General features: G+C 41.5%; 1 protein-coding gene across 1 annotated transcript in view; it reads left to right on the forward strand.

The window, feature by feature from the left end:
* The window catches only part of ZSWIM6 (zinc finger SWIM-type containing 6), a 102,592-nt gene that overhangs the window by 76,855 nt on the left and 6,092 nt on the right, over positions 1-19,645 (forward strand). Inside the window, exons 11-13 of the mRNA XM_054987246.1 lie at positions 16,296-16,453; positions 16,877-17,040; positions 19,553-19,634. Coding sequence (XP_054843221.1) covers positions 16,296-16,453; positions 16,877-17,040; positions 19,553-19,634 — 404 coding nt within the window. The remainder of the gene's footprint in view (positions 1-16,295; positions 16,454-16,876; positions 17,041-19,552; positions 19,635-19,645) is intronic.

Below are 19,645 nucleotides of genomic sequence, written 5' to 3' on the forward strand. Positions count from 1 at the left end.
TGTGTTTAAATGTTCTTCTCTAAGTTCTGTGATTTCTAGCTCAGGCTTCATAAACAGAGGAGTTTAAAGAAAATATTAAAACCACCTGGCATAGGCAGTTCAACATTGTAGCTGTAAGTTCTTTGCCTGTCAGTCAGAATGAAATCGAAAAATATCTGGCATTGTGTCGTTAAAAGCATATTTGATGTGCTTGACAATAGCGACAAAATGGAAGCTTGGGAGAGAACTGCCTGTGTAGATCTCCTCCTTTTCAAATAGATGCTGCTGTTTTGTAAGCCGCTTTTCTTCTTTCTGTTAAGGTGTCCTGTGAAGAAGCCTCTGAAATATTTTGCTGTTTCTCTCGCTTTTGGTAGTAAATCCCATAACTGTAACTTGTTTACAGTGCCATCTTAAGCAGAGCTGTACTATTCTCATTGAGGTCAGTGGGCTTTGAAGGGTATAACTCTGCTTGGGATTGCTGTTACTCTGTCCTGCAAGCCTTCTTACGCTTGCATCCCTTTATGGGCCCTTCACCTCTTGAGGCCGTGACGGTATGGCCACGTCAGAGTCCCCTGAAATTGAATCTCCTGAAGATGAAGGTTCTGTGTCTGGGTCGTGGAGCAGTGGGGTTCGGGACCTGGCTCCCAACCCTCAGTGGGGTACAACTGAAGCCTTCGTTGACAGTGAGAAGCCTGGGGGTGACTTTGGATGCCACACTTGCAATGGAGGCCCAGGTTTCATCTCCGACAGGCCGGGCAACTGGCATCCTATCTCTCATCTCGAGACATGGCTACAGTAATCCATGCAATGGTCACCTCCAGGCTAGATTACTGCAACTCACTCTACGCTGGGCTGCCCTTGGGCCTGACCCGGAAGCTACAGCTGGTCCAGAATGCAGCAGCACACGTTCTTACGGGAATGCCTACTCAAGTGCATATCCATCCTGTGCTGCGCCAGCTGCACTGGCTTCCAGTGGCGTTCCAGATCCAGGTCAAAGTGTTAACTTTGGTATTTAAAGCCCTCCATGGATTGGGACCGGCATACCTGCGGGACCGTCCCTCCCATTACGTCCCTTGCAGGGGGACTCTGCAGATGAACAACTCCTGAGGTCCCCGTCCTGAGGGATATCCATCTGGCATCCACCAGAGCTAGAGCATTTTCTGCCCTGGCCCCAGCCTGGTGGAACGTTCTCCTGCTGGAGATGCGGGACCTATTATAATTCCGCAGGGCCTGTAAAATGGAGATGTTCCACCAGGCCTTTGGCTGAGGACAAGCAGATGTCCACCCTTATTCCATCTAAGATCACCACCTCTTCTGTGACTGCCTTCGGCCATGCATTCTGCCCACATGCTATGACCTATGCAGGTTTTTGACCAGTATCTAAAGTAGCCTATGTATAATGCACTTGGAGTATTTTAGTGACAGTTTTAAGTGTGTTTTTATAGTTGATGATTAACTTATTGTATTTTATTGATGATGTGAGCTGCCCTGAGCCCATTAGTGGGGAGGATGGGATATAAATCAAATCAAATAAATAAATTAAATAAATTGGTTTTATTGGATAAGAAGGAGGAATTTGGCTGCATTGCTGCATTGTACAGTCCGGTTCTGTTGTGTTCTTCATTACCCATGTAGATGTAACAATAAAAACAACATTTGATTTATATACCGCCCTTCAGGGCAACTTAACAACCACTCACACTGGTTTACAAAGTATGTTATTATTATCTCCACAACAAACACCCTGTGATGTGGGTGGGGCTGAGAGAGCTCTGGGAAGCTGTGACTGACCTAAGGACACCCAACTGGCTCCAAGTGGAGGAGTGGGGAATCAAACCGGTTCTCCAGATTAGACTCCTACTACACCAAACTGGCTCTTAACCACTACACCAAGTGGGCCACACCAAGTATAGAGCAAGAAACAAAAAAAAAGTGGTGCAGTAGAAAAGTAGTTTTATTCAGATATACTTGCAGCTATATATTTCAGGACAGTATATTCAAGTAAAACTCCTTTTCTACTGCATCACTATTTGTTTCTTTGTTACAGCCAACCATGGCCATATCTAGACAAAAAATTAGAACTGACGTGTGTCATGATGCTATAATAGCTGTTAGGTTCCCATTGCTTGTAGTAGGGAGATGGGTCCGTCCTAAGGGAATGTTGTATCTAAACGCTTACTCCTTGGACAACTGTTAACACAATTAGCACAGCTTGCATATTGTGAAGGAAGCCTTAGGAGTGTATTAAGTGCAAATATTTGATCAGTTAATGTAGATAACTCCTTTTCAATTTTAATACAGTATATCAAAATAATAAAGCATAATTGAAGTATTATATATAGTCACTGAAGTACCAGACTATCTTGGGTACGCTTGAAGATCACTAAATACAAGTCAGACCATTGAAAATGAACCATGAAAATCCATTAATGCCATTGAGAATTGCCAGGTTTTAACTACGAGTAAAAATTTTCCAGAGTACAATATGGAGCTCCTTACATCCATTAAGAAATCACCCCTAGTCTGCTTCAGCAGTTACCTATAAGTATATAGGGCCTCTGTTCCTCACTTGCAGTCTGAAGTCCTTAAGAAGTCAAGGGAGTATCTTCAGCCATTTGTGTAGCCTAAGGAATTGCGAACTGCAGCTGAGGCCACTGAAATTGATAAATGCAGCCTGTAAGACTAAAATTCAAGCATGTACATGGGATACTCAAGACCATATGTACTTGTACTCAAATTTTAATAGTCTCTGTTCAGACATCAGAATTCTGCAATCTGGTCAGTGAGGGAGATGAAGTGAATTATGTATCATTTGCAGGTCTTAGCCCTAGGCATAAATTTTGCATAGCTTGTCAGGAGCAATAAAGAATTACGAAGTTCATTCAAGCCCTTCCTCTAACCAGTAGAAATATTCAGCCACCACTGTCAGGCTATGGATGACAGGCTATGGCAGATAGACCCCTGAACAATCCCAGCAAGAATCCAGGCTCTTGGTTAGAAGGTTGTATTCAGGGATCAGATCATTTCCACAGATATGTCCACAGAATTACTCAGAAGCAAGGTAAGCAACTAAGCAGTACGATCAGGTTGACAGAAATGTCAACATGTGGGAAAACCCTTCCTCTTAACGCACACATTTACTTCTCCCCCCTCCCATCAGTAAAACAGGACTTTTGGCATGAACCCGTCCTGAGAACGTCTCACATATGTTTACTATCAAGTCTAGACACTGAGAAAGCAGGAGATTAAAGTATTGTCGAAGGCTTTCACGGCCGGAGAACGATGGTTGTTGTGGGTTTTCCGGGTTGTATTGCCGTGGTCTTGGCATTGTAGTTCCTGACGTTTCGCCAGCAGCTGTGGCTGGCATCTTCAGAGGTGTAGCACCAAAAGACAGAGATCTCTCAGTGTCACGGTGACACTGAGAGATCTCTGTCTTTTGGTGCTACACCTCTGAAGATGCCAGCCACAGCTGCTGGCGAAACGTCAGGAACTACAATGCCAAGACCACGGCAATACAGCCCGGAAAACCCACAACAACCATCAGGAGATTAAAGTTGAAACATAGTAATTCATGGGAGCGAGCAGTGTACAAAGTCAGAAGCACTGAGAGCTTCCAAAGCCGTCAGATAAGACACCTGCAGCTTCAATAAGCCTGTGAAAGCAAAGCAGTTATGGCACTGACAATATGACATCAAGTTATAGCATGAAACATTGGTTCAGAACAACAGGTCATCAAATAATGGCATGGATGGGGCTCAGACATGACAACCACCTTGGAAGCCTAAGATGGGAAGCAAGCATTGCCACACACTGAGTTCTAATGTTCCGAGAATGCTTCAGTTAACTTGACCCTTTCTTAAATAACAGTAACAGCAAGATCTGGTTGCAAAAGGCCGAACAAGCTAGTAAATTAAGTCATTAAATATTTTTGTATTGTAAAGGCTCAGTTGATATCTTGGAACACAGTCCAGTATCATTTCTTATGCCTGAACTGATGGAAATATTGGAGGCATCTTGGGCTGACCAGAGACAACTTGATGCCCATGGTAGCCATATGGCATGGTATGAGATTAGCAAAGAATGCAGGGATGCATGACTGTGCACATTTTTTACATCATCAACATGCTCTGTTCCATAGAGACCCAAAGCAGCTTACAAGCAATTGCTGTTGGCAGAAGTTATGCTGTTGCACAAAAGTGATAAGCAATCATAGGCAAGTTATGGAATAGTATGGGGAGAAAGAAAGAGAGAAGAATGCTCAAGATACTTTGGTGGAGTTGCTGCATTACATTAAAGAGGAAGTTTTCCCAACTGACAGCTGTTTTCTTGGTAAGCCAAGAAGAGGATGTGATGATCAGTGGCTTACAGTGCAGTCTTAAACAGAGTTACACCCTTCTAAGCCCATTGATCTCAGTGTGCTTAGAAAGCTGCAATTGTGCCTAGATCACACTGTTAACCTTCTGTATTTAATGCAGCCTCTGCTTTCTCCACTGTTTCTTTGGGTGTCCTGGAGAGGACATCATGGACTATGTGCCATTTCACTGGGGCCCATTAAAATGTTGTCCCATCTTGGATTGTTTCATTGTCCTAAATTCCAAACTTGGCTTAATGTGGACTAGCTGATCTGGATATTTGCAGCAATCTAGATGCTTCCCAGAGTATGCACCACAATGGCAGATCTTTTTTGTCCAGGCAAAGCTATAGTCAGCTCACCAGTTGGAGCAGTTGAAGTGTGCTTCTCGCCGCCACCTCCAACTGCTTATGATGTTGAAGATTTAACTTTAAGCACCAGTCCCTTCTGTGCATTGAGTGCAGAGAGCTGGAACTAAACTGGACAGCTTTTCTAGATTTTGGAATGAATGTACAAGCAGTCTTGAAATGTCAAATAGAATATTTTGTTGAATAATTTTACTTTGTTTCTCCAAAACAAACTTTGAAATCCAACCAGGCTTATACTGTTAGGTTTAACACCATATTTTATTGGTCTTGGGGAATAGTGTGAATAAGGTTGTAGTCAATGTCTGTGAAACTTAGGCTGCTTTCATTGCCTTATTCCTTCTATATTCTCCAATTTTTGCAATTCAACTCTGTGGCATTATTTGTATGTATATTAGATCTATGTTGTGTTGTGCTTCTTAGTACATTGTACTCTAATTTTGCAATCCAGTTTTATTTATCGTTGAATGTTTTTATTGCATTGTTTTTATGAAATCCACCTTCATTCTCAGTGAAAAGATGAATTGTAAAGTAAATAAACGTGTAAATAGCTTACAAAAACACTTTGACTATGCCTGAATAGCAACTGGAATACTACTAATCATTATGAAGTGAAGGCTAAAATGATTCCCCAAAGTTGCTGTTGGCATGCTTCTTACGATCCATTATTGTTGCACCAAAATGCTTCCTTTCAGATTGCACTCTTAATTTTTATGCAGTTTCATGCATTGAAGGTATTTGTTAAACATTTATAGACTAAATCGACCTTTTATTGTCTTGAAAGTCAAGTGCATTGCTTCACTGAAGACAGGAATGTAAACTGTTTGCAATACTATCAGCAAACGGACGTTTGTAACAAGTGAATGACAGTGGCAAGTGCTCCTTGGCTGTATATGCCAAATCGAGAGTACTTAACCAGATCGAGAGGTTGCCAGATGGTCTCTGCACAAACACTCTGACAATGGGGGGGGGGAGTAGTACTCACAGGAGGAAGGATCTTCTTGCACATGCACGAAGCACATGTGTGCTCTTGGTCCTGGCGCGATGACATCACTTATGGAAGTGACGTTATTGCACAGCCTGCCCATTCCCATTAAGTCCAGCATGTCAATGCCACCAACAGTGGACAGAGCCTCATTAGGGGCAGGCAGCCCAGGGCAGTAGGACTGGTGGTGGCTGGACAGTGAGAGGTCCTTGGGGGCAGGTCGACGCTGAGCAAGACCAAGTGGGAAGTCACATCCACTCTGGGTCCTTGCCAAAAGTAGCATGTGTGCTTACCCCCTCCCACCCTCCAAGGGAAAGTATGCACCTCCTTTCTCCTGGTGTTCCCCTGTCCTCTGCTCCTGGCCCCACCCATGGGCTGCACTCTAATCTGGAGTCAGAATGGCACTGAGCCCTGCCTCCTTTGCAGCTCTCTGGAGCCATTTTTCCACATTGGGGCAGCACATTCCATCCACCTGCTCAGCTGCTGTTCTGGAAGGTGGGAATGGAGGCTGTGCTAGAGCTGTTGCTGTGGAAGGAGATGGTGGCTGAAGGTGAGGTGAGGTGGTCGAAGACGAGCTGGACTGTATGCAGGTCAGAAACCACTCTATAAGGCACAAAGCAAATGGCAATGGAAATAACAACAGCTTGCCTAAGCTTAATTAAAACTATCTGAGTAGACATAAAACTTGCTTGCTAACTTGCATTCTCTGAAGTAGCTTCCAGGTTGCTTATACTCACAAACAAAAAGAAAGTCCAAAACCATGTCAGGCAGCTCTGGTCATTGTAGGGCCGTGCATGGAGCAAAGTCTCTCACGTGCTGATAGAATGGTCAAGAGGCTGAGCCAAAGTGAGAGTTCTGAAACCAGGTTCAGATTTTGAGCTGCTGTGAGGAGCCATCTTTTCTAGGGCAGTCAGCCAATCAGGGTACACTTTAATATCAGCATTGCCCAGGCATGAGAAAGCGGGGAGAGCAACTGGAGCTGAGACTCCTTTCCACCCAAGGATATCTTGCTTTGGAACAATAATAATAACATTCGATTTATATACTGCCCATCAGGACAACTTAATGCCCTTAAAATGGTATACTGAAGAAGAGGTAGTTAAGGTGCAAATGGTGAAGTGGGCTATAAATTTTAATAAAGAAATAACAATGGAGGCGTGGGAATACTTGTGGAAAAATACTTTGAAGATTACGACATGCACTAACATTAAAGAGAATGTCTATAAAATGATCTATCGTTGGTACCTGACACCAAAGAAAATTGCGCTAGGGAATGTGAACACGTCTAATAAATGCTGGAAATGTAAAAAGCATGAAGGATCTTTGTATCATATGTGGTGGACTTGTGAGGTAGTCAGGCAGTACTGGGGGGAAATAATAAGAGTAATAAGTGAGATTTTACAGTTTCAAGTTAATAAGAACCCAGAACTCCTGCTACTGAACTTGGGAATGGAAGATATTCCAGCACAACATAGGACATTGCTTTTTTACATGACAGCAGCGGCTAGACTTTTGTATGCGCAAAAGTGGAAAGTACAAGAAGTGCCAACTATCGAGGACTGGATTTACAAATTGCTGTACATGGTGGAGATGGATAAACTGACAAGAAAACTAAGAGACCTTGATCCAGGACAGTTTAACACAGATTGGGAGAAGCTGAAACAATATTTGGTGAAAAAATGGGAGGTGGGAGGAGAACTGTGGCAGTTTGAAAATTATTGAAGAAAAACAAAAGAAGAGAGAAGTGACTATACCGGGGGGAGGAGAGTTAAAGAAGAATTACTAAGCAATTATTCTATTTGATTATTCTATACAGTGTTGAGTAATAGTTATTATGTGATATATAAGAATAGAAATTAATTAATTAATTATGTTGCTGGCAGATAGGGGTGTAATTGAGAATTAACAGAATTAAAATTCATGAATACAAGAAGGGAGGGAATGAGAAGTAGCATATAGAATATAGGTTAAATTGATTGACTTATGCTGAAGGTATTTTTGGTTATAGCGATATTTAGAAATGTGCAGAACATGGGTCAAATTGATTGACTTATGTTGAATGTATATTGTGTTTATAGTTATATTTAGAAATGTGTAGAATATGAGTCAAATTGATTGACTTTATGTTATAAAGATAAGAGATATAAGAGGAAGTAAAGAGTAACATATAGAGTATAAGTTAAATTGGTTGACTTATAAATGTATTCATCACTTATGAGTACTCAAGTTATGTATAGGGAGGGATAAATTGTTTGTCCCATATTGATGACATTAGAATGAATAAGTTAGAGTACAGGATATTGAGAATATTACCAGTATTATTACTATTGAATAATATGCCAGGAATATATTAGTTAGTTGATAAGTGAAGGGAAACTGACTTAGCACTGTATTATAATAGATTAGCTTAGAAGAGTGTGAAAGTATATGTTTAATTGACAAAATAAGTTGAAATGAGTAGGGGAAGAATAGACAAAGGGTTGGAAAACTGTTGGAAGTCAACAAACGGGGGGGGGGGAGGGAGGGGGTTAGAACTGGAATATTAGAGTATTTTGATTGTTATAAATGACCAAATATTTCTAATTCCAATAAAAAATTTTATTAAAAAAAAAGGACAACTTAATGCCCACTCAAAGTGGTTTACAAAGTATGTTGTTATCCCCACAACAAAACGCCCTGTGAGGTGGGTGGGGCTGAGAGAGCTCCTAGAAGCTGTGACTAGCCCAAGGTCACCCAGCTGGCTTCAAGTGGAGGAGTGGGGAATCAAACCCGGCTCTCCAGATTAGAGTCCTGCGCTCCTAACCACTACACCAAACTGGCTCTAACCACTACACCAAATAGGCTGCAGGTGCAGTTGATTGAGGAGCCTGCTTATTCCATTCCCAGGGTGGCAAGCCAAAAATGGGCTTGTGGAACTTATGGGCCTGAACCAAAATTACTCTGGCTAAGGTATATAGACTTGTGGCCGATCTACAAAAGATTGTTTTCCTTATAATTTCACATCAGTGATGTGAAATTCTGAGCAGCTGACACAAGGGAGATAATAGGCATCATCCTGGTTTTCCAGAGAAGAAGCCTGATCCCCAGAACTCCAATCTATAGGGCCCCAAACTTGTCTGAGATCAGTGGAGCAACTCCAGAGTCTCAAAGCCATTTTCCTCTTGAGTTCTCAGTGCCTTGAAAACATGGCATGGGAGCCAACTGTTTTAACCCCCCCCCCCTTGAAGGCACAGCTTGACATGGCAGTGTTCCCACATCTGACCCCAGCATGCCATCTTGTCTGGTTGTGTCCGGAGTCTTAATTTTCATCCTGTCCACTGGCCCAGTCATTCCTCCTTCAGTTTGTTCACCAGAATGGCAGATCCTCCAAAGTGTTGGCAAATTCTGCTGTTGCTTGAAGTCACCCGTGGCTGATGATCTTCTATTATTAAAGAACTTGTAGGGCTCTGTTGTACAATCTTTGGGGTTTGATATGGTGCAACCAGGATCCCTGTGTCTACGCAACCCATTTCTTTCTTGTCTTGGTCTGTGGCTCTAAGCATTCACATCATGGTGGTTTCCTGACTGTTGACATCCCTTTCCAGCTGTCTTCAGTTCTCCTTTGACCTTTTGAAGGCTGAGGCTGCTCTTAATCATCATGTTGTAACAAGTTACTGCAGCACACAAACCCCCCCCCCCCCACTATTCTCACTCAAGCAGATTACAGCGTGGGCCCTTCTAATAATAGATATGCAGTAGGAGAGAGAACTTAGTACTTGAGAGCTGAGTTGTCATTCAACTATTTCTGTTACAGCTGCTGTAGCTTTTTCAACCTGCATCTCTGTAGGTTTTCATTCGTGTTCACTTTCCTGGGTAGGATTATTTTAATTTAATTTAATTTTAATTTATTGGATTTATACTCTGCCCTCCCCACATCAGTGGGCTCAAGGCGGATTGAAGTTAGATTGAAGTTTTGCTTTTCCAAGCAACTGGTTCAATATATTTAAGTACCATACTTTTCTAATCTCCTGTTCTCCAAACCTTTTCCATACTTCATATCTACTGCACCCGTTCATGACATCCTGGGAATTCACTCCCCAAAGTCTAGAAACCCCTTTGGATATCAACCAGTACAGTACCAAAAATGCTGTGAGGGGAGAAAGTTTGTATGCCTGGAAACGCTTAGGAGTGTACCTCTGACACCCCTCCCACAAGCCTTCCATTTGAAAAGAAAAAAGTTGCAAAACAATTACTTGTTATGCTGTAAGAGTTTCTTGTCACTTTTCCTTTGTAAGTTGAAGAAACCAGCCTAACAAGTGATATGCAACGGGGGGGAAATGACATCCGTTCAAAACCTAAACTTTAATCCAACATTTATAACTTAGCATATAAAGTTGTACTAATTGGCATATTTTTAGAAATGAGAAGTATAAATGTTTCCATTTTCAAATTATAGCCAACATTTGAATATTGCAAACTGCGGCACCCTATGCCACCTTAGCAAATGTATCTTATTTTTTCCTATATGAAGAGGAGAAAAAACTGAAAATTGGAAGTAGAAAACTAATTCTGTAGTAAGTGAAAAAGAATGTCATATTTTGATAGAATGCTCTCATACAGTGTCTCAATAGATAACTTCTGGCATATTTAGATAACAAGTTAAACTAGGGTTGGCAGGCTCCCTTACCTGTCGAGTCCCCTCCCCCCTGCCACTCACCTTTGGACATTTTTTGTGTGTGCTTCCCATGGGCATGATGATGTCACTCCTGGAAGTGATGTTATTGTGCCCATGGAGAACGTGCCCACTGTGAGCTGGCCCAGGAGGCTTCTTTCCTCCTGTTCCCCCAGGATCTTTCCCCCCTGCTGGCTAGGTGAGGGCAGCAGCGGGAGGGGGGGCAGAAGCTGGGAGCAGGGGATCCCCCACCCCAACCACAGGACTGGCAGCCCTAATTTAAACCTTAGAACTTCAAAAGCACTGATGTGTTGTCTTTAAACAATTTATAGCATATTAACTGTTGGCAAAATTATTTACATTTAAACAGAAACATTCTTGAAAATATGTACATAGGTATCATCTAATGTTCTAGCCTGTTTTACGAAACATTTTCATAGTACACATTATCAGTAAAATCTTGTCTTAAAAAGTATAAACCATAGTTTTTTCTAGTGTCCTAATATTTCCATTGAAATTTTTTTTTAAGTCCTCAGATTTCTTCATGCTATATATTTTGAGTGAGAAACAAACTTGGTCCCGATCCAACCAGGTTTCCCACTGGTGAAACAGGGAGGAAGGGTTCCATTTGGCTACCCAAAAGGCTATTATGGGATCATGGGAACTGCATTGACAAAAGCCATGTGGAGCTGTAGAAGGGATGGGAATTAGGTGTGATCAAGTGAAACAGCTGGCTGGATCTAACCCATTGTCTTAAGAAACATCTCACTTATTCCAAAAGAGAATTCATTTTTTTCCAGTATTTTTCAAACTTTCAAATTTTCCATTGGAAAATGGAAAAGTTGTTAGACTTTCTCCTGCTATGCTTTTTGAGTAATGTAAATCTTGTCAGAAGCATTTCACTCATGCGAAACAAGAACATATTTAATGGATGTTTCTTTCAGTGGCTTCCCAAATTTTCTCTTGGAATTTTTTTAAGGTCCTAGGAAGAAACCCCCCCTTTTCTCCCCCTCAGTCTTCACCACCAGCAGCAAAATAGGGGGCATGAGGTATACTTGCGTATTCTGAACAATTCCAAACTTGATTGGGTGCAGTGCTGTTCCCTGGCTTCGGAACAGGCAAGTCCTGCAGTATGGCGAATAGCATTGTTATGAGTGCTTGTCTATTCTCTGCCCCATTTGCCTGGCCTCTGCCCTTCCACAGGCATAGAGGTTGTGGGGTTGAGCTGCCACAGCTGTTTGCTGGAGGGGAGTGGCTCTTGTTGGTCCCTCCCACTTTGCTGCAGTCACCTGTCACTCTCCAGAGATAACCAGACTCTGTGATATCTTGGAGAGAGAAATGTACAGCCCATAAACTATCATTGAAGAAAGGGGCATCTCATTAAAACACGTCACCAACACTTTCACATCATAGTCAAAATAGAAGTTCATGGTTTTGACCCAGAAACTCACTTTTCTCCAACTTAAATCAAATATATCCTTCTATGTCTTACATGTGTCTGCTGCTGCTCCGTTTTGCCACTTCTCATATATGTGTCTTATCCATCCATTCCGTATGGCTTTGCTTTTCTCTTCCGGTACCTTGTCAAAATCATGCTAGCTGCTGCTGACACATTCATACCAAATTACTCTAACCTCCTCTAGTAATCCTAAAAATACATCACTGGCTCTTTTCCAAGCATTTATATATTGGAAGGATGGTATTCCATTACATTAGTACAGGCCTTGTCCTTCTTTTTTTTTTTTTTTGGCTCTAGGAGTCAGCTCAGACATCTAGGAACCAGACTCATTGTTTGGCCTTCAGAGTGTGTGTTTTAATAAATAGCTTTTCTAATTATTACTATTACAAAACCTAATCCTAACCTCTTCACATGCTCTTGTAATTTTATTAAAGCTATATATGTTATTTATAGTCCTCCTTTTTCACTGAGACTCAGGGCAGATAGCTGAGACAAATCTTGCAATATACATAAAAATATGGGGTAGGCTAGATTGCCATCATGGGGGGAGGGGGGAAGCTAACCTCTAATCCTAGCCTAATTTACCAAAATCTTTTCCTTGTTCCCTTTGAAATGTGTTCTGTAGTATTTCATTGCTCTGCAAAAAGTTGAGTGTTTTATTAAGGCTACATTTAATGTAAGGTCTCTAAGTCAGGTCACCCCTCTGAAATCAGGTCTGAAAGGGCCACAACTGCAACATGCATAAAACATTAGTTGCAAAATCTAAAGTGTGTTAAATCACAGTCGGTAACCTCACACTTGTAAGAAGTGTTTAATTTTTGTTATTAAAAATTGCTTTCTTGTTTCAATTGGATGCAACTGGCAGGTTTTGAAACTGGGAGTTCTGTATGGGCATTGTCTGGGGAGACTTGTCATGAATTGAGAGGATGTAGTAGAACTTTTCAGTAAGGCTAAATTCTTACTGCTGGAGTTAGCAGATCAGATGTATTAGAGGCTCACTTACTGAATTGATGTGCTGATCTGCTTATTTAACAGCCTTTCTGGGGGGTTTTATAAGTTACCTATGTTTTTTAATTGGCATCAGACTTTGTAATGTTAATAGACTTCTGTGGAAGGCATTTGGGATTGAAGGAGCAGTAATACATGGACCTAAATCAGACCTTGACAAATTTTTTTAACAACAACAACATTTGATTTATATACTGCCCTTCAGGACGACTTAACACCCACTCAGAGCGGTTTACAAAGTATGTTACTGTTATCCCCACAACAACAAACACCCAATGAGGGGGTGGGGCTGAGAGAGCTCCTAGAAGCTGTGACTGGCCCAAGGTCACCCAGCTGGCTTCAAGTGGAGGAGTGGGCAATCAAACCCGGTTCTCCAGATTAGAGTCCCGCACTCTTAACCACTACACCAAACTGGCTCTCATATCAAACTGGCCCTAAGATCCAGCCCAAACTTCTAGAGCCAGACTAATTTTTCAGCATTGGTTTTTCATTTTTAATGTTATTTTCTAATCATTGCCACCACAAAACCAATCCTAACCCCTTCATACTTGCTTGTAATTTTATTAAGGCTGTGTCAAATACCACAACGCTAGTGTAATTTTCCCCTAATTTGTTACAATTCCATTATAGCCTTTAAAACTTTATGCTCATTTTTGTCCCACAACAAAATAATCTGTAGCAAAGCAATAAATAAGCTTTGGTTGGATTCAGCCAGTTTTTTTCTTTCAATCCTAGCCATTTCCCCTGTTTACAGCTCCTGTTCAAATGGCTTTTGTCCCTGCAGGTCCCATGATCCCAGACAGCCCTTTTGGTGGTCAAAGGAGACCCCTTCCATTTTCACTAGTGAATAAACTGGTTCAGTCCAACCCTTAGAACTTCCCCTGAGAAATTAAAGTATTGCTGGAATAGGCACCACAATTAAATTTCTAGGTGCTATGATAACCTGGCACCTGGGATTTGTCAAAGCCTGCATTAGTTAAATAGGAAATGTCTTCCCAAAATGCAGCAATTCTGCATCAGCCAAATCACACTTCTCACCATGATGGGGGACCCTTTTTGGGTGGGAAGGTAAGGCGTCATATCAGTGTTTTAAATAACTAATATGTAACATTTTGGGGAAATATTTCACTCAGCTTATATCAATGTGGTATTTTTATTTCTTAAAGCACTTGTACAAGCCTTTCAAAAACCGGTGTTTTTTTTTGCAGGGTAGTTTATAAGCAAGAGAAAAACCCAATAAAATAAGTTGACACAACTAGTAAAGCAGATCAGATCATCAAAATTGTGACCATACTAAAATATAGGTTCCTTAAATAAAAAGAAGGTGCCAGGCGAATCTCTCTGGGTGTACTGTAACTGGGATGTCACCACAGAAAATGCTCTCTCTGGTGTTCTTCTGCCTAATTTCTGGAGGCAGGAGTGGCACCCAGAAAAAAGGCCTCTGGTCAAGTTCAACAAATGCGGTCTTGAAACTTGAGTTGCATCAGTCTTTTTAGCCTCTAGCTCACTTAACTGTGGTACTTGCTGAAACTTGGTATTCAAAAAGTGCTGCATTTTTACATAGTGATAAAAGTATAGCCTAAAATTTGCCATTATCTACAGTCTCGCTGTATGTAGTAATATATTGTCATATGCATGAAGTTTTTCATCTTGGTCAATGTCATTTTTATAGCATGGAACAAAAAGTGGTAAGATTTATCATTAAAAAATAAAAGCCATGGTTGTTGCAGCAGCACTATAATTCTCATTTGATTTCCCACCCCTTCTCTATTAAATTTGGCTGGTATTTCTTTTTCCTTTCTAGCTGTTCTCTAGCTTCTGTTTTTATGAAAGGAGTTACAGTTTTGCTGTGCACTGTAGTGTGAATGATTGTGGGCTTATACTGTGGGTTACAGGGTGGTGGCTACTGATGAGGAGGTTGGCATGCAGTCGGAGATCCCAGTAATCCAGAGACAGGGGAGATAGGACAAGTTCTGGGAGTGGAATCCGGGGACAGGCGGTTGGACAAGGTCTAGGAATTGAAAGGCACGGAGATATGACATGGCTCAGTATCCTTCGAGCCTGCATCCCATCCCTAGGTTTGTTGGTTGTGGGGCCAGGAAAGTACGCCCTTCTCCAACATTGATGTTGTGTAATGCAAGGTCCATCGATAATAAGACCAGAACTCTGCCTGAGTTTTTTGAAATTAATAACATGATCCTGGTATGCATGACTGAGACCTGGGTGAGAGCGAGCGAGATGGACAGCTTGAAAGAACTGACTCCCCCCAGGTTTTTTGGTCCTTGGTCAGTCCCAGACACTCAAAGAAAACTTTTATAAAATGATATATTGGTGGTATGTCTCCAGATAGATTAGCAAAAATGGTCAAAGATATTTCAAACAAATGCTGGAAATGTGAGCAGCATGAAGGAACATTCTTTCACCTTTGGTGGACTTGTCATGCAGCAAAAAAATTTTGGTTACACAAATCCATATGATAATACAGAAAATTCTGAAGAGTAATATACAATTTAAACCAGAAGCCTTTTTGTTGGGCATAATGGGCAAACAGTTGGAAAAGAAATATGGTATCTTAATTTTATATATGACAGAATGCAGTGACACGTATTCTAACCAGAACTCCGTTCCAGATGCATATTATACCTGTCTTGCGCCAGCTGCCCTGGCTCCAGTGGAATTCTGGATCAAGTTCAACGTTTTGGTTTTAACCTTTAAAACCCTTAGCAGGCTGAGACCAGCATATCTGCAGGATTGTCTCTCACCCTATATTCCCTGGAGAATGCTCTGGTCAGCAGAAAAACTGCTGCTGGTCATCCTTGGCCCCAAGGAGATTTGCCTTGCCTCGACCAGGGCCAGGGATTTTTCAACCTTGGCACCCACCTGGTGGAACTTTCTGTCTTTCAAGATCCAAACCCAGACAGACCTGTTGTCATCCCGCTGGGTTTATGGGGGCTGAAGCAGGCAGTTTCTCCAACCAGTCTCCTGTCAGTGGGGAGGGGGACATGTGCACTCCTGGTTGTCATCAGATGGGTAGCTCCCCTGCTCCATGGGCCCTGATATATAGAGAATGGGGGTGCACTGTATGTGCTGTATTAGTTATGTTTATATATATTGTCTTTATTTTTATGCCTATTATTGTGTTGTGCTCCACTCTGAGCCTGCTTGCAGAGAGAATGGGCTAGAAATCCAATAAAATAAATAAATTGTGCCATGAATTATGTGTTCACAACAGTCTACAGTGCTATTTCTGATTGTTATGATGTCCCATAGATTCTTGAGATACTTGCAAATGTTGGCATTAGCTTGATTTTCTTGCCATTTCCCGTTTTTGTAATTGTACATGAAGGCCTTTATCATGAGCTGGAAAAGAGCTGAAGTCAAACAAACTTGATTTGCCACCAAACCTGCTACCTTCAGCAGCTTTCCTTTAAAGTTCTAGAATGCTTCTTGTGTCTATAATTACATGATCAGTTAGGTTTTTTCCTCCCATTTCACAGGTTACTAGTATTGGAATCGACAGCTCCATCGGGAGACATGTCCCGCCCACATCATATTGCATCAGTGGTTCCAAACCGGTATCCCCGTTGGTTCACCCTAAGTCACATTGAATCTCAGCAGTGCGAGTTGGCATCAACAATGCTAACAGCAGCCAAAGGTACTGTACTGGCGATTTAAGGGGATGCTCATTTTTAGTTCACTGTACATGTGTCAATCTGTGTTTAACTTGAAGGTTATTCAGTATCTAGATTTTGTGATAAGTAAAGCTGTGTTGAAAAAGCATTTGAATCCAAACTTGATTATAGAATTGATATGTTAGATCACTTGGAGGGTGTCTTGAATCCCTAATAGCTTATTTTGGTTTAATAAAAATGTGTGCGAGAAGTGAGACATAAAATGTGGATAATGTTCTTTGGAACTTTAGTTATTTCTGCAGTGAGCAAGTCTTCTAGTTAACTTGTTTCCAGTCCACACTTGCTCCTCTTGATACTTCAGGGATTATACATTGTAGTGCTGCTTCACTAGAGAGTGTTTATGCAGTGGGTGTTTATATAGAGCTGAGTTTTTGTTGACCTTGCAGGTGACGTTCGAAGGCTTGAAACAGTGTTAGAATCTATCCAGAAAAACATTCACTCCTCAGCACACATCTTCAAGCTTGCCCAAGATGCATTCAAAATAGCAACTCTTATGGACAGCTTGCCAGATATCACCCTTTTGAAAGTGTCACTGGAGCTGGGTCTTCAGGTATGTTTCTCTACTTCCTGCAGTTTTTCCTGCTGTGCAAGTGGATCCTTGGATCAATATTTGAACGTAACTGTGAGCACAGCTCGTTTAATGTTTCCTATAAATCAAGGGTCAAATGAGATCTTGTCATTTGAATGCTGAATAAAATGTTAGGGGCAAGGGAGTTCCTTATTGCTTTCAAACAGAGGTGGTGTTTTTTAAAGGGTCCCTGCCATTAGAAGATTCTGTCCCAAGGCTTGGATGTATCAGACTTCTTGCTTTCTTAGCAGCAAAGAAACACACAGGGAGGCTGACAAAGCTTGTATGAATTATGTGGCTTCTTCCGTACATTCCCAGTCTGGTCTAGAATGTAGATAGTTGAAATACCCGGATCCTCAAATACAGGCATTGTAGCCCCTGCCTTGTATGGTATCTAAGAGTCACTACGTTAAAAGTTTAAACTGTGATCTACAATTGCTTTGGAAATGGTTCAGTAAACAAGAACGTAGACTCAGATACTGAAAGACTTTTCTAAATAGTGACCCAAAACTGAACAAGGCACATTCCCTGGAGAGGCAGCACAGAAATTTTCTAAATAAGTAAACTAAAACTGAGTTCCCCGTGTGTTCTAATATAGCTGCACTGAACTTTCAGGTAAAGGGGTAGGTAAAGTGTTACTATTTAGTGAACAAATGATGCTGTATGTGAGGTTTTGTCTGAGATGTGTTCAGGAAAGATGTGGTCATATGTAACTGTCTCACTGTAAGTCTGGCTACTGGACTACCTAACTTAGTATTCTGACTGGCAGTGGCTTTTCAGAGCCAGGCAGAGAGAGGTTTTTTCCTGGCACCTGGTACCTGAGGTCCTTGAGCCAAAGAAGCCATAGTTTAAACTTGGTGCCTCCTGCATACAAAGAATTTGCTCTGCCAGTGAACTAAGGCTCCTCCCCATTGAGAGGGAATACATGATGCTCTGTCGAAGCCACCCACATGACTGCCACAACAAAAAAGACAAGCAAGCTAGAGTAGCAGTTTAATGAAACATAATTTACTGATTCTGGCTGTGGTGTGTATATTCTAGGTGACCTTTTCTTACATTAGTCATGTCTGTGGCTTGAATTTAACAAGTGCCTTAAATTCATCCATATATGAGGCAACATTAGAAATCTGCAGAGTTCAACATCCTGCCATTTATCCATCAAGCATTCACATACGAGCAAAGGATGTTGACATTATAATTGAGTATATGTATACGTAATGTATAATTTAAAGTGACCTTTCTGTGCAAGACTTTACTTTGTTTTCAGTCTGGTAGAATTATCCCCCCCCCTCCAAATTTAGTAATGTCTCTTGAGAGAATTTAATTACCACAGCAAGTATGTGCTGTCCCATACTTGTGAGCCTTATATGTGACATAGAATATTGTGGCTACCCTATTCAGATGAACCGATTTGGACCCTTTGGTCACAGCATTGTTTAAGCTGTCGAGGAACATAGCCGGCTGTTAATGAGGAAGTTGCATTTGTTTTCTAGGGACTGAGAAGAATTAGCGGGGAGTGAGGACAAGGCTAGATTTAGAGAGATCAGCCTAGAGAACATTGGGTTTGAGAAGGTAATTGAGAGAACTTACAGAAGGGGAGAAGAGAATTAAGTAGGCAGAGTTCTCCATCTACTGTACAATACTTGCTCTTTTCATGAGTTCTTGGGAAAAGATGTCTGAGGTACAAGACAGAGTGTGGCTTACTGCTCTGTGAACAACTTGGGAAGTCCTTAAAATTATGCTTTTCCTCTTCCCTCGCAAATTATAGGATGATTTGTTCCAGGTTCTGGTAAACCATAGCTTGCTATTATATCCAAAGCAGCATATTGGTTTTGTACCTGCCCTGCAAATCAGAATTCTTTTTGGGAACAAAACTTTTGGACTTCGTGGCTTACTGGTTCACATGTAATGGCAAACTCTGGTTTCTCATGAGCCGAGAAATAATTACCTGTAATTATCTTTCCCTGTGCAGTGAGAGAGAGCACAATCCCAAAGGCTTGTTCACATAATAGCAGACCATATTTTGCCATTAGATCTGAAAAATCCCTTACTGTATCCAGCCATTCTTGATTAGAAACTCTAGGGAACATGATGCTTGGCTCCCTGAAAAGCCAAGGGTCAGAAAAGGCTTCTTTCCATAACTCCTCATGTTCCAACCAGATTCCAACACCCCCTGCCTTGAGGACTCATCTTGCTGGTCTCTGTTTAAGACCTGAGTTTCTCCTCTTTTGGTAACACAGCTAATTGTGTCTGTCCGTGGCTAAGTCAAATTACTTCCAGTATGGGATGATACATCCCCACCAATGCCTGAGAATAGGAATCTGCATGTAAGCAAAGGCTTCCTTTATTTTACAATGTAGGTGATGAGGGTCTCAGAGCGTTTGAAACTTAGCTTACAAATTGCCCTCTTTGGCTGTGCTGATTCTCAGTCTGTGTTTTGACAACTCTGTGCTACAGTTTTTCTCACATCTCCACAAAAAATTTTTTTTCATAGGTGATGCGGATGACATTATCAACATTGAATTGGCGGCGGCGGGAGATGGTGAGATGGTTGGTAACATGTGCAACAGAAGTAGGTATGTACTGC

The sequence above is a fragment of the Eublepharis macularius genome, chromosome 8, assembly GCF_028583425.1.
Source record: "Eublepharis macularius isolate TG4126 chromosome 8, MPM_Emac_v1.0, whole genome shotgun sequence".
NCBI classification, from domain to species: Eukaryota; Metazoa; Chordata; class Lepidosauria; order Squamata; family Eublepharidae; genus Eublepharis; species Eublepharis macularius.